Source organism: Benincasa hispida, chromosome 11, assembly GCF_027475165.1.
Source record: "Benincasa hispida cultivar pf3 chromosome 11, pf3_genome.v1.1, whole genome shotgun sequence".
Lineage (NCBI taxonomy): Eukaryota > Viridiplantae > Streptophyta > Magnoliopsida > Cucurbitales > Cucurbitaceae > Benincasa > Benincasa hispida.
Genome location: NC_143488.1, coordinates 45920064 through 45943308, shown reverse-complemented (window position 1 = coordinate 45943308; position 23245 = coordinate 45920064). Strand labels below are relative to the sequence as shown.

The 23245-nt window shown below is 34.5% G+C and overlaps 2 protein-coding genes across 4 annotated transcripts; one reads left to right on the top strand and one right to left on the bottom strand.

Annotated features, from left to right (window-relative positions):
* The first annotated feature begins 8029 nt into the window (after positions 1-8029).
* Positions 8030-20122, top strand: LOC120090197 (Transducin family protein / WD-40 repeat family protein). 3 transcript variants are annotated; one of them, XM_039047737.2, is made up of 20 exons: positions 8030-8340; positions 8445-8731; positions 8830-8931; positions 9149-9231; positions 9446-9639; positions 9734-9845; positions 11571-11653; positions 12466-12675; positions 12812-13171; positions 13544-13709; positions 14658-14849; positions 15849-16064; positions 16157-16249; positions 16349-16563; positions 16813-17373; positions 17474-17554; positions 17637-17722; positions 17990-18715; positions 19139-19292; positions 19383-20122. In XM_039047737.2, exons 2-20 carry the CDS (start codon positions 8659-8661, stop codon positions 19462-19464), a joined length of 3789 nt encoding a protein of 1262 aa, XP_038903665.2. In that variant the 5' UTR covers positions 8030-8340; positions 8445-8658; the 3' UTR covers positions 19465-20122. The 3 variants fall into 3 exon arrangements, with proteins under 3 accessions (XP_038903665.2, XP_038903666.2, XP_038903664.2); XM_039047738.2 differs by having other exon boundaries at positions 8046-8340; positions 8805-8931; positions 9149-9214; XM_039047736.2 differs by having other exon boundaries at positions 8046-8340; positions 8805-8931.
* A 73-nt stretch (positions 20123-20195) lies between these two features.
* Positions 20196-21350, bottom strand: LOC120090198 (chlorophyll a-b binding protein, chloroplastic-like). Its single transcript, XM_039047739.2, has one exon. It carries the CDS (start codon positions 21124-21126, stop codon positions 20329-20331), a length of 798 nt encoding a protein of 265 aa, XP_038903667.2. The 5' UTR covers positions 21127-21350; the 3' UTR covers positions 20196-20328.
* Positions 21351-23245: the final 1895 nt, after the last annotated feature.

The following is a 23245-nucleotide window of genomic DNA, read 5'->3' as shown; positions in this document are numbered from 1 at the left end:
TATTTTGTTTCCAAATCTGAACAATTTTTTTAAGCCTTTCCACTTCAAGAAAAAAACTATCTCCAATTTTAACGAAGTAAAACTCAATCAACTTCAATTTGTAATGTGGATCTAAAACTGCATATATGGCCATTACCCCATGAATTTTCCTTCAATACTTATCAAACATTGAAATCATATTTGCAGCCATGTCTCTTATCTCTTGAATGTCCGAATTCGTCCACTCAGAAATAGTCAATTTCAATTTACAATTTTTTAGGAAAAAAAGATTAGCAGTAGGATATTTGGATCCAGAAAATTATGGCTAACATAAAATATGTAGAATTCCACCTAGTATAACAATCAAGACTCAACATCTGACCATCATAAACATTCAACTGACGAGCAGTTTTCTCAAATTTCGACTCTTTCGATCCCATCTTCTATCACTGCTAACCCATCTTTCACAATTAAGTTCATAATATGAGCACAACACCACATATGAAATAAACTCCCATCCAATATTAAGTTTCCACACAAACTATCAACAAGCATATTAACCATAGAGTCATTTGTACTACAATTATCTACAGTTAGAGATGACAATTTTCGATCAATATTCCAATCTAACAAACATTCTATTATTTCTTCATGAAGCATCTCAGAAGTGTGTAGAGAAGGGACGTATATAAACCTGATTATTTTATTTTGCAAAACCCAACTATCATCAATAAAATGTGCGATAACAACCATATAACCTTTTGTTTGGTGGTTGGAAGTCCACATGGTTGTAAGGGCACTTTTTCCTTTGATCTCATTCAACAATGCCATGGTTTTCAACTTTTCAGTCTCATAAATTTTCAAAATCTCATTCTTTATTGTGTTTCTTGACACCATCTTAAATAATGGTTGGATGACCTTACAAAATTCCCTAAAACCTTCATGCTCAACTATTGAGAGAGGATATTCATGTTTTATTATCATCCTAGCTAATACTTTTTTTGCAGCTTCCTGATCGAAGTTATATAAACTCAATATATTGTTCTTCTCTCTGTTGGGATTCAATAGGGATTTTCTTATGTCCTTTTGTCCTTTATATGGGCATATCTTAATATGGTCATGCAAATGTTTGGTTCCATTTTTACTATCACCCCCTAACTTTCGTTTGCAATAATTATAAACTGCCTTGTCCACTCCATCTATTTTTTGTTTCTTAAAATGGTTCCAAACAACTGATGTCAATCTCCTCTTTAATTATCCCTTCTCAATATCCTCACCAAGAATAACACAATTATCAACATTCAAATTATCATCATTCGAGGAAGATGGAGTTAAATTTGGGGTTGGATCTGGGATCGGACTTAGAATTGGACTTGGAATTGGACTTGGAGAATCTTTATTTGTAGAAGGTGATGAAGAAATTGTTTTCAACCTACCAAAGATTTAATTTTAAAACCCCTCTTTTAGACTTGGACCCCAAAATTCAAGAATTCAAACATACTTTTCAAACATATTCAAGCCTAAAATTCAAAGCATTCAAACATATACAAAAACTCAAAGCATTTAACATGAAATTATTATTATTATTTACTAATGTTTTTCAAATTTTTACCGGCTTAAACGACAACAAATCTCAGATGGCAGCGGCTTGAACGAACATATCTCGACAGCAACACGAGTCCTTTTTTTTTTCAAATGAAAAACAAAACAACGCAAATAAAATATATCATTACCAATCAAAAGAAACAACACAATCAAAACAACACATATCTCACCTCTCGGAAGTCGGATGGAAGGCTTGGCAGCGGCTCGAACTCGAACGGATGTCTGAAGAATAGGTCACTGCCGCCGGCGTGAACTTTATGAATGCCGTGAAGGAGAAGAACATTGAACGGGTAGGTTTCTTCATGAAGACTAAGGTGAAAAAGATGCTCAACAGTCACCTATAGGAGAAGAACGGGTAGGTTTCTGGGGCTAGGCTTGAAAGGTCTTCTCTTCACGAAAACGAAAGGCTCTTCTTCAGTTCTTCACGCTCGGCTTTTTCACGGTCGGCGGTCGGCAGGTATGTTTCTTACTTTCTTTTCTTCTTTCGTCTTCACGGTAAGACGAAAGTCAAGTGAATCACGGCAGCAACAAGCCAACAACCCTCGGTCCCTCGGCAACATTGCAAAAATGAGGAAATTAGTTTTCAACTTTTCAATTTAGGGCATTTTTTTTAATAAGTTTTTAAAGTTTGGGCTTATTTCTTGGGCTTAGATTTAGAATTTAGATATTTGATATTAGGCTCCAATATCCAATCCAACATTACATTATACATTATAAACATATATAAATAAATTATTTTATATATTTATAAAAATATAAATAAATATATCAAATCAAGGTCGGGATTAATCGGGGTCGGGGCGGGGATACTGTCCCTAGACATGACCCTGAATATTTTCCTCGGTTTGACCCCATCCCCGATCAAACCAGGGATTCCCCAATCCCCGCGGAAAATTTTGCCAACCCTAATTTAATGGTCAAAATGCAATAAATCTTGGTCAAAATGTAAATTTAACAAGTGGAAAGACCCGGTTTTGAAAAAAAGTTTAATCCATATTCCATAAATTGGCAAAAAAAGGATCATATATGGTCAGTGATTTCAATGCTTCGTAGATATTTTTTTTTTAAAAAAAAGTAGTTGGTAATATTTTTTTCTTAAAATAGTTGGTATATGTATTTTAAAAAAACATAGTTGGTAAATAAATTAAAAAAAATTTGTCGGTGCTATCTGTTTTTAAAAAAATGGTAAATATTTTTTTTTTTAAATGGTTGTTAAATTTTATAAACTAGTTGGTAAACAATTTTTTTTAAAAAAATTGGTAAATTAATTTCAGAAAGGTAAATAAAAGTTTTTTAAAAAATTAGTAGGTAACTAAATTGAAAAAAAAAAATCATTTATAATTTGGTAACTAGAATATCTAGTTGCACAATTTGTTTTTTTAAGTAAAGGATTGCACGAGAACCCTTAAACCATAACCATTGGAACCCTTAAATCCTAGCCACTAAAAAACCCTTCACCTCGACATTTATCATTGGTATTGACTACCATATTCTAAAATTATAGATAGATGGAAAAACTCAAATTCTATGCGGTATTCATTGATTGTAACCTAGGGATCTACCTATCCTGGCACAAATGTCATAGACAAGTAGGTGAATATAAGGGAGTAGTACACGAGTCGTATGAAACATTTGACGAAGCAAAGTATGCGTATAGATCTTGCAATACAACTAGCGCGTAGGACCATGTAGTAACTAGCGTGTAGGACCATGTAGTAAACCAATTATAGTTGTGCCTAATGGACTAGTTAATAACTAGCATGTAGGATCATGTAGTAGAACTATTCTAATGGTGATAGGCTTCATTTTTGGGATGATCTTAATGTATATATAGCTCGAGATAGTAGGACATGAGTGACATACTCAATTATCAAAATTTCTCATTTTGTAAATAAAGCCAAGTTCATTAATGTCAAGTACAGGTCATCCTTTCAAGATCTACTTACTTCCCCCCTTACCCTAGTAAGATGGAGATTGTTGAGGTGTTGTTTCCAATTATAACAAGTATTATAGAGTCCCAAAGATAGTTGTTCATAAGATTGACCATGTTGCTTAACAATCATCGAATGATAGAACAACAACTAACATCCATTCGACATTTCCATTTGATAGACGTTCTTTCACCTTATTTATGAGAGTGACTTGGCGTGTTATGAAAGTATTAGAATAAATAGAAGAATGTTTATGATTTTGTGTAACATGCTTAGGGTGACGAGGTGTTTGGAACCAACTAGATGTGTTGGTATTGAAGAGATGGTGGCAATGCGTCCTACACATTCTTGCTCATGATATTAAGAATCGAGTAGTATGTATAAATTTTTCAGGATATGGTGAGATGGTCTCGAGATATTTCAATGCAGTTTTTAGAGCAATAATACAATTACACACAACCTTGTTGAAAATCCCCGAATCGATTACAATTATGTGTACTGATGGACTATGGAAATGGTTTCAGGTACAACAAAGTTTTAGTACTATTCTATTAATACATCTGAAATAACTTATGCTAACATTGTCTCGAATTGTCATGATTAACACAATTCCAACAAATTTTCCTGGGTTCATTGGACAACACATACATCAAAGTTAATGTTAATGTCGTTGATCGTCCACGATATAAGACGAGAAAGAGGAAAATTGCCACGAATGTTCTTGCAGTCTATGATTAGAATGGAGAGTTCATATTTGTTATGCCAGAATCAAAAGGCTTGACCACTGACTCTAGGGTTTTCAAGGATGCAGTTGCTCGATCGAGAGTTCCAAAGGGTATGAGAATCAATCATGTACATTATGAAACATGCATAAATGCATTAATACACATGTATGACAATCCAAAAAGTTGTACAAGATACTATTATCTATGTGTCTCTGGCTAACCCGATGCTAAAGGATTTCTGGCTCCATATAAAGAGGAACACTACCATATCTTAGATTGGCATGGTGCAGGCAACAAACCGAAAACTCCGAGAGAATTGTTCAACATGAAGCATTATTCAACAAGAAATGTTATCGAGTGAGCATTCAAATTGTTGAAGGGGCGATGGGCAATTCTTAGGGACAAATCCTTCTACTCGGTATAGGTCCAATGTCGAATAGTAATTGCGTGTTGCCTGATTTATAATTTGATCATAAGGGAGATGGGGGTGGGTGTTATGCTTGATGAGTCCATGGACGAGAATTCTGCAGATGCTGTTGTGGAGAAGAGGAGTATCGAATTTATTGAGACATTAGATGAATGGACCCAATCTAGAGATGATTTGGCCGTCAAAATTTTTTAGTAGTGGCAACAATCATGATCGTGTTTCTGATAAAAAATTGAACATGTTATCTACTTGTAGACCAATATTTACGTATTTGAATTATGTTGTGCACGTGTTTAATTCATTTATTTAACTTCATGATTTTTTATTATAATGTGGTGTACAATATTTTAAGTTTGAATAACGTCTTTACCACATATACGTGCATGCATCAGAATGACAAGTGATGGAAAAAGATCAAAACACACATGGATGAAAACTAGAACATTGGATTGGTGAATGCCCTAGTCTCTTTGGTAGAGTCTGGCTAGAATTCTGACAATGGGACGTTTTGACCAAGATATCTACAACATTTGGAACGAATGATCGAGGAGAAACTGCCTGGGTGTGGATTAAACCATAACATCATCGAATGTAAGGTTAAGAGTTTGAAGAAGCAATACACAACAGTATCATAGATGTTAAATCAATCAGGGCTTGAGTGGAACGAAGAGCTCAAGTGTGTTCAAGTGGACAAGAGATTTTTAATGTATGGGTTCAAGGTTAAACAATGTATACCACACCTGTTTTGTATAAATTCTCTTTTTGCTTTTACATACCAATGTAAAGTCATCCCAATGCGAAGGGATTGTGGAATAAACCATTCCTCCATTACAATGAGCTTTCACATGTATTTGGGAAGAACAGGGCAACCAGACATTCCTGCGAGCCCTTGGTAATGATGCTGTCAATTTCGTTTCGGAAAATGGAGGACGAGATTTGGCTAGGATCGGAAGACTACCCTATCCCAGATGACTAAGAAACCCAATTGTCCGAGGATGTAATGGATGAAAATCAGGTAGATATGTCCACGGGGAGAGCATGTGTACCAGATATCTCCATAAGTAGAGCAAGTGTATCAGTGGAGCCATCTAGAGGGAGTAAGAGGAAATGACTGACTTTACAGGATGAAATGATCGACATCATGCGACCAACTGCTAATATGCAGTCATCACACATGGGCATACTCGTATCGTTGCAAACGGAGAAGTATGAGATGGAATTTGGATGTCATAATGAGGTAGTTGGTGCCATATTTGCTATTGACGAACTGACTGAGGATGATAGACCTTATTGATATCATTGGTACAAATATACAAAAGACGAATTGTTTCTTCGCTGTACCAGAACAAGCACGAAAACGATATTGCATCTGCCTACTTGCACGGATCCTTTAGATTGACCACATAATATTTCAACTCAACATTATATATTTTATGAACTTGTTTTTTGAAACAGGCACACATTTGGCCGTTCTTATATTATTTTTTGATGTTCTAAAAAATGTAACTTTACTATACTATCACCTTTTGAACGTCGTTATGATATGAAAAGTAAATATTCTATGCACACTTTTATTTTGACATAAATGATGCATATTATATAAACATAAATTGAAAGTCATTGAGTGCTTGAACATTTATGTGTAGAACATGTTTGTTTTTATTTTATAATAATATTAAATTAGTAAGATAATATATATAAAAAAATCAAGTCAAAAGTATTGGGGGTTAAAAAGTGATTGTTAGATGGAAGGAAATATGTTCATTTTATTGGAATATGATATGTATTTTGGTGAAAAAAATATAATTGTTTTGTAATTGAGTGTTCAAATTGTGTGATTAAAATTAAATATGTTACACTTTTCAAAAAGAAAAAGAAATGTTGTCCAATTTTAAGATTATTTGGTGTTCATATTTGAGTGCTAAGTACCTGTGTTTAGTTATAATTTATTTGAAATATGTTTGGTGTTTAAAAATGAAGAAAAAATATATTATGTAATTGAGTGTCCAAAAATTGAATTGAAGATTTTGTGTTTAGTATATGAATATTTTGTAGAGAATCAGTTATAGAAAAAAATGGATTTTTTTTTTTTTGTCTTAAAAAAGTTAGGAAAATAGGTCTATACTCGCAAATTAAAATCAACAATATAAAACAAAGCAAAAAAAAAAAAAAAAAAAAACTAAGACATAATCATTTTTATTTAGAAAAATTGATACCCAAACTCAACTTAACACCCAAACACAGACTTTCTGACTCAACTTAGTATCTCAAACACAGACAATAATTACCAATTCAATTTAATTTTATACTCAAAACACAGACAATTTAACCCTCCCTATAATTTAACTATCAAATAATAATTACTATCTCAACTCAACTCTGTACTTTTATTACGTACCAAACGCCTCCCAAAAGTAAAATCTAACTTAAATCTTTGTAACTTTCAATTTTTCCTTATATTTTCCCCTATATTTTGGCCATTACTCTACAACTGGAGAGATGACTGGGGAAAGAAAGTATAATTGAATACTAAGGGGTGTTTGATAAATGGGTATAAGTTATTGGGTTGGGTGGGTATTTATTACCCATATTTGTTAAACCCATAAAAAAACTGTGAGTTATTAAAACTACTTTTTTATCCACTCAAAATTAACCCTAAAAACCAGTGATATTTTCATTTTCTTCTCTCTTCCCTCATATTATTTTTGTGATAAAAATGTTACGGTACTACATCACATTCTCACAATCATAATCAAATGAAAGGTAATTATCCTATATACAATTTCAATTCCAAATATACTATCCATATTATATAAAAATAAACTATATGATATGTGAAATAATAATGTTAAGTTAGCAAGATTCAATATATATACATACAATATATCAATTAATAATTGAGATAATTATCTTCAATATATATATACATACATTCAATATACCAATTAATTGAGCAGCAATATGAAATGTATTTTATTGGTATGTTTTACAGATCGAAGAGAATTAGAATTATTACTGTTTTTGAAAAAAATATGCGAAAAATAATCTATCATATTCTACAAATTGAGAAAAAAATTGAGATTGTCCAGTTTATGTCATAAATAATTTGAGAAAATATATTTATATTTGAAAATTAATCAACAATAACAAAACATAAAACTAAAAAAATAAAAGAATGAAATAAAAAACAAACAGAAAAAAATAGAACTAATATCATTCATAAAAAACTGCATCAAATCCCCAACTCAACTCTACACAACAATTCAACTCCTCAGATAATTTAACTCGATAATAATTACCAACTCAATTCAACTGTCTACTGGCTCTACGGGATTTTAATAACCTCTTTTTAAAAAAGAAAAGGGAAAACTTTTCTTTAGGTTTGTGCTTCTTCCTCACTATTTTTCCTGTTATTGAGTGGAACCCATGCATACCTTCAAGCTCAAACCTTCCGGCTCAAAATCGCCGTAACTTTCCGACCGATTCAGCTGGGACGAGTTCTACATCAATCTCCATCTCTGACAATAACAGCAGCAAGACGTAGCTTCCATGGCGGCGAAGGAAGGGCAGACTGAGTGGCATTTGCACAGCGGACAATACCTTGGAGAAATCTCAGCTCTATGTTTCCTCCATTTACCACCTCAAATTTCCTCTCTCCCGATTCTCCTCGCAGGTACTTCATGCTCTTTCTGTTCTATTACTATTGCATTATCCCCATCTTCATTGACTTCATAAGCGACTGCTATTTACCTTCATTCTGCTGATGGAAAACCACAGGTTCGGGTTCCGAGGTACTGACGTATAACCTGGAATCTGGAAAGATGATAGAATCGTTTCGGGTATTTGAAGGAATTCGCGTTCATGGGATTTCATCTATCTCTTTGAATTTCAGTGAAGCGTCGTTTTCTACTAAGCTTGACTTCCTACTTGTTGTTTTCGGTGAAAAAAGAGTCAAGCTATATCGTATAAGCGTTGAAATGATTGCTGAAGTATGTGTGAATCTGGTTCTGTTATGTTCTTTGCCGAGGTTCAATCATTGGGTCTTGGATGCTTGCTTCTTGAAGGTACTAGTTTAGTTCAGAATTCTTTATTGAAGTGGCTTAACTACTATTAACTTTAAATTTTGATCGGGAGCAGAGCCGTGACTCTTCTTCCTTGGCAGGTAGTGATAGCTGCGGTTATATTGCCATTGGATGCAGTGATAACTCTTTTCATGTTTGGGATACTTGTGAATCTAGAATGACTCTTAAAGTTGAATCACCAGGTTAGAGCTCAATGCTATATATATATATGTATGTATGTATGTATGTATGCATATTATCAAGATTCAAAATGACTTGTATTGCGAATGTTCAATAAATTTGTGATATGCTGTACTGCTATTTTATTTCTATTAATTCGAATATACTGATGTTAACTTTTTATCTTTGTTCCATTTAATTTTTTCTGCTTCTGATTCTGTTTGTATTTGTGTATACCAGTGAGGTGCCTCTTGTACTCCATGCGGTTGTGGGGTGATGATATCGAAACTCTTCGAGTTGCATCTGGTACTATTTTTAACGAGGTGCCTAATCTTTCTTTGTATTGGAACTTATGAATTTATGTTTTGAGTCCTTTCACCATTTGGAACTTAGGTACATCAAAGCTGTAGGTTACTGCTTTGACTGATTTCCCCCCATATGCCTACAGATAAACATTTGTTAAAAAGGCATGTGATTTCCTAATATGCCTTGGTGGTTGGTCCCATTTCAAACTCTAGCGTCTATCACTTTTTGCAGATAATTGTTTGGGAAGTGGTTCCTTCAAAAGGTACTAAGAAAGATCTTGATGAGAAGAGTAAAGAAATTCAGTTTCACCATTTGCAATATGAGGCAATTCATATAAGTAGGCTTGTTGCACATGAGGGTTCGATCCTTCGTATTGCTTGGTCCTCTGATGGATCCAAACTGGTGTCTGTTTCTGATGATCGTAGGTGATTGGTGAATCTGTTTCTTGATTTTTACCAATTCTGATCTACATGAACTACATCCTAATTCATGTTAATTTCCTTTTCGGCTTAACTTCAGTGCTCGCATCTGGAGGCTAAATGCAAAAAGGAGTGATGAAGATGACCCAGGGGAGGTTATTGGACTGTTTGGTCATAATGCTAGAGTTTGGGACTGCTGTATCTACGATTCTGTGAGCCTCATTACATGCTAGAATTTTGGCTTGCCTTGTCAATAGTCTATGAGCCCTTTCATCTCCATTTTATGTACTAGCATGTCTGTTACTGGAAATTTGAAACAGTACTTTTTCATTTACCCATAATTTCTTGACACCTCAAAGTTTATCAAGTTGCAAATCCAAAATAAAATATATTGAATAGTAGGGTCATTGTTGATAATTGTATGAATTGTGCTTCTCCTTATTTAAAATTTGGATCCACCATCTTACCCTCCATTCCTTGGGTTGAAAGTAATTGCAACTGCATATTTTTATAGAAAGAAGAAAGCAATTTTCATTGATATAGGGAAAAGCAACGAAATATAGACCTGAAAACTAAAGTCGCATTTGATAACCATTTAGTTTTTGGATTTAAAAAAGTGTGATTGTTTTCTTATAATTGCTTTACCATGGTCTTATCTTTCTTAAACGTAACATTTGAATTCTTACCCAAATTACAAAAACACTTCTTTAACAATTTACCTTTTTTAAGTTAAAAAAGGGCAAAAAGAGGGAGGAGGAGCCCAAGCTAAGTACAAAATGGGTACCAATCCAACAAAATTATGTTAAGATCTTCATCTTTTTTGTGTGCTGTTTGTTTGTTTGTTGTTGTTGTTTTTTAATTTGAATTATTATTACTATTATTTTTGGTATGCCATCTTTCTTTCATTTCTTACAAAAACAATCCTTTTTTTTTTTTTTTTGGTTTGTTTTCAAAACATATGAATTTTGAAAACATTGTTAGACCAATAGATAACAAAACAAAGAAACTGGTGAAGTAGTGGTTATAAGCATAATTAAGGAAAAAAAAAAAAAAAAAGAACAAAGAACAGAAAAGTAAATGGTTATCATATGGAGTCTATGCTGCCTCTATGCTATACAAACATGCCCTCCAATTCCTAATATTTACATTTAGGGAATAGTTACAAAAGGTAGGAATCAATGGATTCCAATTAAATTTAGCTATATTAATGCCTTACCATTGAAGAATATTTCATCTCTTTCTTCCTATACCCCAAAGGTTTGCCTTCACTGTCTGTATACAATCAGTTGATCTTTGCCTTCCTTTTTTGAATTTGTGATTACAGAGGAGCTGGTTCAGTTTCTTCAAATATTAGATTCTAGGATCTCCTACTAAGATATGGTGAAAAAATACCATGAACTCTATGTAAGTTGTCAACTCCCCAAATTATGAGGTCCATAAAAAGTGTACCTTTTTTGGGTTGCCTACCTTCCAAATTGCATAGGAGGAAAACTTTGTCAAGAGCAAGATCGGTACTAGTCAGATTTTGGGCCAGGAATTTACTGAAAACTGCTCTGAACTTTGTATTTTCTATATATTTTTTGTCATCTGTCTGTTACTGGCATCTCATCCAAAAGTTTTGAAAGAGATCTGAACTCTTCCATTTCCCTTTCATCCAATTTTATTCCCTCTCTGATGTTCTAGTTAAGATTCAAGTCCCAAAAATTATTTTCCTAGTTCAAAATTTTAGAAATCATCTTTACTACTTTTTGGACTGGTTCATAATATTTGACTTCATATTTTGACAAGAAGTTTAAAAATCGATTCGAACCGTCCATCATTTTTATATATTATGTCTATTTTGAGTTCTGTTTGGCTATGTCAAATAAGAAGCCTGGTTGTATTTCCTTGTTTGTTCTTGCATATGCACTTATCGTTCTTTTGGGTTATCCTTGTAGTTGATAATCACAGCCAGTGAGGATTGTACATGTCGTGCATGGGGAATAGATGGCAAACAACTAGAGATGATAAAGGAGCACATGTGAGCTGTGAAAACTTTTCTGTTTTGACAAGAGTTTTGTATAATTTGTTTTAGTGTACTTCATGCGTGCCAATTGCTTCAAATTATTGACCAAATATTAATACGTATAAATATTTTTGTTTGATTATCCTCTAATTGCGGATTCCCATTTTAGTTGCTACCTTTTCTCTCTCTCTCTTTTGGGGGTTGGGGGATGGTGAAGTACTTCGTTGCTGTTGAAAAGGGAGTTTATAATTTGAAGGGCCATCAAAATATAGCTTCCGGATTTAGGTTTATGTATTTATTTATTTCTTACTAGTTTATTTGTTTGTTTGTTTGTTTTTAGTGGTTCCATGTGAAACCAATTCAAAGCTGCTCCATTTTTTTAATCAAGGATATTTAGATCGAGAATTTGATTTAATTAGTGGGAAAGATCAATTTGTAACCTTAAACTTTGAAGGTTGAGTCAATTAAAACCCTAAACTATTAATTGTATCAATTAAAATAGAATCAATTTAGATCCTTTGTTAGGATTTCATTTTAAAACCATCAGTGCATAATTCTTACATGTGTGTAAGGCTTATTTCCTAGAAATTTAGGGTTTGATTTGATACAATTTATTAGTTTTGGGGTTTAACTAAATCTAACAGGTAAAGTTTAGGGGTATAAGTTCTTTTTTTCCCCATATTTAAGTATTAGTTTGGGTATGAAGGTGTATGATCATTGACATAGTTACCATTCGCTCTATTGATAAGTTATTTATATATTATGTAATTACCTAGATACCCTTCCCATGACGCATACTTTATGTTTTATTTTTTAATTTATTTCAGAGGGAGAGGCGTATGGAGATGTTTGTATGATCCAATGTCCCATCTTCTTATTACTGCTGGCTTTGATTCTTCTATTAAAGTGCATCGACTCAACACTTCTTTATCTGGGACCTCCAATGAACCAGCTGAAAGCACCGGCTGTAGCATGAAAAGAGAGGTTTTCACTAGTTGTATTCCAAATTCATTGGATCATAACGGACATATGGACAGGTGCGGTTCATTTTCCTCTTTAAGATTTCTTGTAGGTGTATTCATCTTTGAATTTTTACTTTATTTCCTCGCTTTTATTTTTTGAGGGTGGGAGTGGCAACCACTGCATTTATACAGTTTTACTTTCATGTTGCAGTAAAAGTGAGTATGTGCGCTGCCTACGGTTTTCGTCTGAACGTACAATCTATGTTGCCACCAACCGTGGTTATCTTTATCATGCTACATTATCTGATTCCATGGGTGTAACATGGACCAAACTTGTTCATGTTGGTGAAGAGGTTCAAATTATTTGCATGGATTTACTAGCCCCTAGTCCATTTGAAGTTTCCCGAGGAGCTGAGGATTGGATTGCTCTTGGAGATGGTCAAGGAAGAACCACAGTTTTAAAAGTTCTACACGATTCAAATGCCCATAAACCTGACATCTCATTTACCTGGTCAGCTGAAACGGAGAGACAGCTTTTAGGAACCTTTTGGTGCAAGTCACTTGGATTCAGGTTAACACCATTTCTTATTTTCAAATCTGATAATGATGGAACCACCAGCTGAGATCTTTATAAAAGCTGTGGTTGGACATGAATTCATGTTTGATAGAACCTTCTTACCAAAAGAAAACTGAATCCATTATTTCATTTAAAGCTCTGCAGCCATGAGATCTTCATAACTGATTGATGGTCTGAAAGAAACATTCCAAGGAAATTTAATTGTGCAAGGTTTTATTTTTAAAGTCTGAAGAGCATTCCTTTATTTCTTTAAAAATTGTGGCTATATTCACTTCTTAGGACCTTGTACCCTTGACAAGAACGGGACAGAAGGTTTAAATTTAAATATCATTTGCTAGATATAATTTCTTTCTATTTATTTTGTAGGTTCATCTTTACAGCTGATCCTAGAGGTGTATTGAAACTCTGGAGATTATATGATCATGTATCAGCTTCTCAGAATGGCACAAACTACAATCCATCTCTTGTGGCAGAATATATATCATGCTTTGGTATGAGGATTATGTGTTTGGATGTGTCGTGTGAGGAAGAGGTACTTTTTCTAAACTTTATGTAATTGTGGAACTACTTCCATTAATGTTGTCATCTTTTAGAATTGACATAATGATCAATGCATTAACTTTATTCAAACAGCCTCAATTGTGGTCTTTGACCCCGTTGGGGTTGGTGCATTATGTGCAAATGTAATTGAGTAGGCTTGAACCATCCATCTTTGATGGCTCGACTTGCCCTTCTGTTGATTTTCATAGACTTTCTGTGGTTCTTAAATTCTAGTTTATGTGCAATGAAGGTGGAAGTTGTTTATTTTATTATTATTGTTTTTTAAATTTATAGACAGGTTGTGCATTTTGGTAAGCTGTTTTTGTTGCTATTTTATGGAATCTTTGGGTAGAAAGGAACTGGAGAATCTTTTTGGGTATTTGGGAATTTTGGGGGTTGATACATTTTTAATGCTTCCATTTGGGTACACTTACATAACTCTTTTACAATTTCTTTACCTTTTTTTGTCTAATCACCAACAGCTAGTGATGTAATACTTATAAGGATCTTTTTAGTTTTTTTAAAGATCATGTTAGTTTTGGGATTTTTTTTAGCTTTCTTTTATTATTCTTTAAGGGTTTTGTGAATCTTGTATGTTACAAGGTAGGTAGTTAAGTTAGTCCTACAAACTAGTTTGCTGTCTGAATTACATCCTATCTGATGGATGCCTTGTACTTATTTTGAGGGTAATTTTTAATAAAATTCAGATTGTTTCCTTTCGTTTATCAGCTAGGGCCTCTTTTTATGTTCTTTTCCTTTTCTTTTTTGTTCTCCTTGCGCTGACGGGACTTTTTGGGTGGTCCTAGGTACTTTCGTTCATCTTAATGGAAGTTGGCTTTTCCATATATATTTTTTTAAAACCCTATGTTATCTTTCAGCACATTATGGATGATGATGTTAATTTGCTCCCCCTCAATTTTTAACGCACTTATTTTTGCAGATTGTGGTGTGTGGTGATGTACGTGGTAATCTTATTCTATTCCCTCTATCAAAGGACCTATTACTTGATAGTCCAATTACAACAGTAGTGAAGATAATTCCAACCTGTTACTTCAAAGGAGCCCACGGTATATCAACTGTTACCAGTGTTGTAGTAGCTAGATTGGAGTCATGCCAAACAGAATTACACTCAGTACTACCTCTTCTTTTCCCTTATTAATTTCTCTATTATTGAGATCTCTATGCATTAAGTTTTTCATTTATGTATCAGTGGAAATAGGAAAAATAGACTGACAACCTCATTTGGACATCAGGTCATCAATGTAATTTGTTTGTTCTTTAGGAGCATTGTCTCAATTACAAGCACTAGTATAATTCCTCGTGTATTTACTCCTTACAATTACCTTTGGATGTGAACTTGTAATGCTACAAAATCACTTAAACTGAATTGGTGGCTTGTTCAACTTTCTTATATTCTCTATTGGACAAGTATGTAACTATGGAATCATAATTTTGTTTTTTTCCCCTTGATAATTAAGTTTATGATTCAGAAGGTGCTAGGGTGCCAAAATGAACTCCATTTTCCTTCTATCTCACTCTGTTGCTGCAATTACTACGTTCTAAACTCAAACGTGAAGAAATCAACGTTGAGGCTCTAGACTATCAGAAGATATTGATGATTCTGACTGAAAAGGTTTCAAATCATTTCCTTAGAAAATGTGGAGGAAAGAATAGTGTTCCGCATATTATACCATTTGAAAAAAGTGAATTCCCAATTACTTTGTCTACAATGATATAGTATAGCGCCTAAAACTTTGTTGATATTCTCTATCAAACTTATATGCCTCAGTGCACCTAGAGTCGTGGCACCCCTATTGTTATCGACTCATACAAAGGTGCTTTGGTGCAGTTCTTGTGATCTGCAGCATCCATTCGCTGTGTTTGTATGACAACTGTTCTTTCAGTGTTTCTTCTTTACAGGATCTGCAGCATTCATTTGCTGTGTTTGATGACAACTGTTCTTTTAGTCTCACGGTTTCAAAGTGTAGATTATTGAATATGATGATATCTTGTCCTTGGACAAAATTTTATCTGTGAATGGGTGTTTAGATTCATCTTTGTTCTGATGCAATTGGTTTATGGAGATTTTAGCATGACAGTTTACAGTATGTTGCTATTTGCTCTTTTTCAGACTGGTGCAGATGGATGCATATGTCATATGGAATATGTCAAACTCAAAGACCAGAAAGTTTTGGAGTTCATAGGGATGAAACAAGTTAAAGAGTTGTCTTCAGTGCAGTCTCTCTTCTATGATCAAAATTCTTTTCTTGATTTGACAAACAATCGTTATGCAACTGGCTTTGCATCCACAGATTTCATTATATGGAACTTAACTACTGAAACAAAGGTCCACTCACTCTCTCTCTCTCTTCATGCACAAAAAGACACTATTTGCAATCATTATTCCTTTTGGATCTCAAACAACAAGGATCAAAGCAGGTATTACAAATTCAATGTGGTGGATGGCGGCGTCCTTATTCTCATTATCTTGGAGACGTACCAGAACTTAAGAACTGTTTTGCATATGTCAAGGTTTTTCCACACCTCCCCCCATTGATGTCTGTCATCTCTTTTGTGCATGGACATTGTTGACGGTCTTGAAGTTTATAACTTTTCCTGTTTCTACTTCAGGATGAAATGATCTATATTCATCGGTACTGGGTTTCAGACAGTGATAGAAAAGTATTTCCTCAAAATTTGCACGTACAATTTCATGGCAGAGAGCTGCATTCTTTGTGCTTTATACCTGAAGTCTTTGAACCTAAAGCTGACAACAAGCATGACATCTCATCCAGATCTAGCTGGATTGTAACTGGTTGTGAAGATGGAACTGTGAGGATGACTAGGTATATTGTTGTTATTCTTCTTCTTCTTCTTCTTCTTCTTCTTATATATCTCTAGCATCTGACTTAACATTAAAAAATGAACCAGTAAGTGTCTGATGAATCTGCTAACTGCTAAGGCATGGGACATGTTTGTTACGTATATTTGTAGATCCCCACCTTATATAAAACCTTTCAGTTTTCCTTGTTCCAGAATATAATGTTAAGGCTGATAAGGAACCTGTAATCGATGCCAATTGTTTGATGGTATAGGTATACCCCTGGCACCAATAACTGGTCTGCGTCAAATTTGCTTGGAGAGCATGTTGGGGGCTCAGCCGTGAGATCCATATGCTACATATCAAACGTACACTTGATTTTATCAGATGGGACTATCATACCCGATGAAAAGAATACACAAGAATCTGACTCAGATGATAGAGAAGATCCTATTTTACTTATTTCAGCTGGTGCAAAGCGCGTGTTAACTTCTTGGCTACAGAAGCATAGGAAGCTGGAGAAAATGGAACGAACTAATGCTTGTTTACAACATAATGGAAAAGTTAGTTCCGAGCCCTCTGGATTTGCCTCATCAATTTCCTTCAAGTGGCTTTCTACTGATATGCCAATCAAGAATTCAACTTCCCATAGAAATTCATTCAATACAATGAAAGATGAAGCCACGATTGGTTCTAGCATAAATTCTGATGCTGAATCCAAATTACTCCAAGAAAAAGAGGAGTTAAGGCTTAAATCTTGTCCCGCAGAAAAATATGAAGATGACTGGAGATACATGGCAGTTACTGGCTTTCTCGTTAAACATTTTAATTCAAGGTGTGTATTCTTCCCCATGTTCTTTCTTCCTGGTTATCTTTTTCTTAAAGTTTAGTTTTCATTAATATGATTCTTTTTTTGTTTTTTTTTTTTTTTTCAGGTTTACTGTCTGTTTCATCATTGTTGCATGTTCAGATGCCACACTTTCACTTCGAGCTCTAATTTTACCTCATCGATTATGGTAAACATGAGAAAAATGATTAACTAACTTATAACTTTTTGTTTAGATTTCACTTTCGTTTTCCTAATTAGTTTTTTTGTAGGTTTGACGTTGCTTCATTGGTTCCTGTCGGATCACCAGTTTTGACATTACAGCACATAGTTTTTCCGAAATTCCACCCTAATGGAGGTGTGTCTCACTTTCTCATTATATGTTGTAGTTGGAAAAACTCATGCAATGTTTTGTTTTGTATTTCTTAAAGGTCAAGGCTTGTTTTGTATAATCTACAAGCCTGAAGTATGGTCCCGAGGGAATTGAGAATGGTTCAATTGAATGGGGAGTTTATATCTTCTATAAAGAGAAACAAATATATGAATTGGTGTATTACATTATTTTTTTGTTAAATATTTCATACCTTGAGTCTCTTTTTTCATTTTCTAATAAAGTTCATTTCAGGTGGAGAAACGCTGGTTGGGAATGTTTACATCGTCATCAGTGGAGCCACTGATGGAAGTATTGCATTTTGGGATCTGACTGGAAATATTGAAGCATTCATGAAACGTTTCTCTTCTCTTCATCAGGAAATGTTCATTGATTTTCAGAAACGGCCTCGTACAGGAAGAGGAAGCCAGGGTGGCAGATGGCGGAGATCTTTAAGTACTGTGACCAAAGGTCGACCAAGCAAAGATTTGGTTACTAAGAAAGGTGGAGACGATACCAACTCAAGCATGCAAAATCAAGTTCCTTTCGAAAGCTCATCCAAAGTGGACATATCTGAAGCTAATATAGTTGGCTCTCAACCTGTTTGTTTTACCTCTTCTGAACTAATTCTAAGCACCGGCAATTCTTCTTCTGAGATGTGTGAAATACAGCCTATTCATGTTCTAACCAATGTCCATCAATCTGGCGTGAATTGTCTCCATGTAGCGGCTGTGAACAATTCTGAATGTGTTAATAATTATTGCTTGTATCGTGTGATTAGTGGTGGTGATGATCAAGCACTTCAATGTCATACGATCGATTTATCAGTGTTATCTGAAAGCCCTATTTCTGAGATAATTGAATCTGAATCTGAATGTGGGAAGAAGTTTATATTTCATAGTGAAGACCATAATCATAAATATATGGTTAGGTTCCTCAGCTCTCACAAAATTGCATCAGCTCACAGTTCTGCTATAAAAGGTAAAAGAAGTCTTATCATTTTACAATTTTAGATTTGGTTTTAAATGTCCATATTTCCCTACCTCTTGGTTTCAATTGAAATTGCATGAAGCAAAATCTTACCTGTCTATATATCTACTCAATCTGATCCATTATGGAAATTCATACTCTGTTTAATCATCCTATGGCCTACACAAAAAAGGCCAACCACATTACAAGTTGGAGCTTGCCTTCTATGTTTTACAGGTGCCTCAAACTAAGCAAATACTAAACATAAGTTTTGTGCTATGCACTCTGAAAGCTGGTGCTCTTTCTGAGTTTGAACGTTCACAACTTTCCAAAGTTTATTTGCACACATGGCACTTTTTTTAAAAACTTTGTAACATTTTTTTGCAGCATTCTTGAGATACTAGTGAGGATCTGATGTTTCTTTGCCCTATTTAGGTGTCTGGACAGATGGAATTTGGGTGTTTTCTACCGGTCTTGATCAAAGGATCAGGTGTTGGAAACTTGAGGCACAGGGGAAATTGTTTGAGTATGCTCACTCGATCATTACTGTGCCAGAACCGGAGGCCATTGATGCTAGAGCCTGTGACAGGTTAGTGGAACATTTAATTCAATATACACGATGAAATCATCATTACATTAGTTTGACCCACCCTCATTTCTTGTCTTTATTTCTCTCCAGGAACCATTATCAAATTGCTGTAGCTGGAAGAGGGATGCAAATTATTGAATTTCCTACATCCTGCGATACTGGCAGAAAATGAAAATAGGAAAATATCTTGATTTGTGATAGCTTGTAAATTCAATTACAGGGGGAACATATTACCTCTCAGAACAAAACTACATACCCTTTAACAAGGTAATTCCCCAGAATAAAAAACACTCCTACCCCACATGATCCAACTAATTCTGTACCCCTGTGCCTGCCCCGTGCTCTTCCTCTTTCTTCAAGTTTCACTCAATAGCTGGCATTCACCCATACTAAACCAATTATTTAATTACACAAAGCTGAGCGAGCTTGTAGCCCGTTCTCTTTCCCTTTAGAGTTGTTTTCAGTGGGTCCTCCACTCATCTCTGCCTTCCTTTCCTTCATTTTTCTATGGCCTTAAATGAATCTAGTTGGGGCCTATCAACATGTTTTTTGATCTCTCCATACCGTGGATTCTGCATATGGTCTCTTTTCAAAAGGGTCACAGTAGTCTGAACACCTGAGAGAACTAGAAAGCTTTCCTCATTGTGTCTTAGTTTCTTGTAAGCTATTTGTAAGACATGCATCGGAGTAAATTATGACTCTAAATAGTCACAAGGCAAAGAATTCTGACCAATAGTTTTATCCTTAATCGTTATATTTGCTCAGTTCATGGAGAATGATTAGTAGATGAAGGCTCAACTTTGAGATGGCATATGGCCTTTTCACTTCAATTTTCGGCTGTCCTGTGTCAATGATTTATATATATATTTTTATGTTCATTTAAAGGATCACTCAAACAACAACTTGCTAGTGATAGTTTCCGTGATTATGGCATTGATTGTTGATTTTCAACATTGTGATAGTACATTTTACATTGTACAAGCTATGCTCCCATTGTAGTGAAAGTGAAAGCTTGTTTAAACATGACTCAGTAATTTCACTTTCCAGGTACAAAGTTGGTAGCATAAGCCCATGCATTGTTGTTGACAGGATCAGCAAGATGATCTGCAAGGTTCTCCAAAGGACCCTTTCCAGTTACAATGGCCTGTACGAAAAACCCGAACATAGAAAACATTGCAAGACGGCCATTCTTAAGTTCTTTCACCTTAAGCTCTGCAAATGCCTCTGGATCATCAGCCAGCCCGAGGGGATCAAAGCTACCGCCTGGGTAGATGGGATCGGTAACTTCTCCAAGTGGTCCTCCTGCAATACGGTAACCTTCAACTGCACCCATTAGCACTACTTGAGATGCCCAAATGGCCAAAATGCTCTGTGCATGAATAAGACTTGGGTTTCCAAGATAGTCTAGGCCACCCTCACTGAAGATCTGTGAACCAGCCTTGAACCAAACTGCTTCACCAAACTTGACTCCATTTCTGGAAAGAAGCTCTGGGAACACACATCCTAGAGCCCCAAGCATGGCCCATCTGCTGTGGATCACTTCGAGCTCTCGGTTCTTGGCAAAGGTCTCGGGATCAGCTGATAGACCTGCAGTGTCCCAACCATAGTCACCAGGGAATTCTCCTGTGAGGTAAGATGGAGGCTCACCAGAGAATGGTCCAAGGTACTTGACACGGTCAGGACCATACCATGGGCTGCCTGAGGAAGCTGCTGGTTTTCCAGATCTCCTCATTGAGACTCTACCATTGCTGCGAACCGAGGATGAGAGCTCGGTAGGTGCATTCAAAGGAACAACTTTTCCTGTGAATGTAGATGAAAGAGCCATGGCTGCCATGCCTACCAACTTCAACCGAAAGGAAGTAAGTCCTCAAAGTGCTTTTGAATTGAGTTACTGATGGAAATGCAAGAAGTATGGAATCTGCTTATATAGTGTCTGGTGAGACCCACAAACTCTATCCTTGTGGATCTTCATCCTCTTCTAATTGGTTGATGAGGAGATATCTAGAACTCAAAAATCTTCATCATCTTACTCAACCAATGAAGGAACCATTAGAGATTTCTTTTAGTCGATTAGAATACTAATCTTACGAATGATAACTAACCTTTAGTGGTCCTCAAGCTGACTCCAAGAATATTTTCACAGGCTGTAATAATTGACAATTGAGCGGCACTTGCGACAAATATGGTATAATACAAGTTTAGAAGTAGTGTGATGGTAGAATAATGCCCATGAGCTAGATCTATGAAGCTATTTGATTGAGTTTTATTTGTATCAACGTATTTTAGCAATTGTGGTTAAGAGTTTCCTTTCAAAGTGAAGTACTTTGAAATGCCGTTTGGGAACCTAAGCATTTGTGATGGGTGAGAGCTTGCGACCCTAAGCTAATTTCACTATGTTCACGTAATTGTGACATAAGTAAAATGTTAGGTTTCATTGTTTTTAAAATTCAGGGCATTCAGCACCATTACTAGTACAATCAGATTGTGGTCATCTGTACTAAAATCTCTTTGAAAATTAGGTTTATAACCCTATTGTTACTTATATTATTTAATTTAATTTTTTTATGCAACATTATATTATCTATTACAGATAAAATCTAGTGTTATTAAATGTAATCTTGAATGATATGTGGTTGACATACGACTAACATTTGGAGAGACTAAGAAATCCAATTAGTATGGTTCGTAGGTTTTGATTTGACTATGAATTTAAATATTTTCATAGTAAAGATGAAATTATTGAAGGTGTGAAAACAAACACAAATTTTAAAAATAAAAAATAGAAAATCAAATGGTTATCAACTTTCATTTAAAAATAATCAAATGGTTATCAACTTATACTTATTTATTATATTTCTAAGCATCATCAAATAATAATAATTAATAAATAAATAAAATTGAAATGATTTGAAAGGAACTTACTCAGAAGTTTGACCTTTTTGTAAACCAAAGTCAACACAAAGTTAGCTCGACACATTTTAGCTTCAAGCATCCACAAACAACAAAATAAAGACTCGACAAAACAATTATATCAAATTTGAACCCTAGATCCAAAATAAATAAATAAATATTAAAAAATAAAAAAAACCAAAAAAAAAAATGGTTTGAGACATATGACTTAGATGACTTAATAGTTAACATGAAGCAAATTAATCGAAATTTTGTAATATAATATAAGGATATAAAAAATTAAACTAAGGAGTTTGAGTTTAAATTTCTCAATTGATTGATTAATTTCGGTAGAGAGTTGTGATCCTTTTGTAGTAGATTGCAAATGGAGTTATACAACAAATAATCCTAAATAATAGGAGAAGATATAATAACTTACAAATTATAAAATTAATCTACAAAATCTAAGAAAATTTGAAGTAAATATAATACACCCCTCAAACTCAGAGGAGAAGTCATGGGTTTGCTAGTACAATGCTGAAAGAAACGTGTTGAGAGAGCTTTAGTAAACAAATCTGCAATCTATTCGTGGGAGAAATGAATTGAACAAAAAGATCCCCACGAATAACCTTTTCGGGAATAAAGTGATAGTCAATCCCAATATGTTTCATACGAGCATGGAGAACATGGTTACTGGCCAAAGATTTGGGAAGTAGAAATAGTCGTATTGAATTGGGATGAAGAAGATGAACTCATTGTAGCAAGTAGGAGAAACAACATGGTACAAGGGCTTTGATATCAAATTTAATTTTTTCAATTGATCGATTAATTTATATAGAGAATAAAAGTAGGCGCATAGGACTATACAAAAAGATATAACAACTTTTCAAACTGAATGTACAAAGTCCAATAAAATCTGAAGTAAATTTAATAATAAAATCTTTCTAACATGAATTTGGATTTCATAGCCCATTGGCTAGTATAGCTCAATTGATGAGATATTATTATTATTATTTAAAAATAAGTTGAAATCTCCCTTGAATTCAAACGGAAAGAAAATGTAT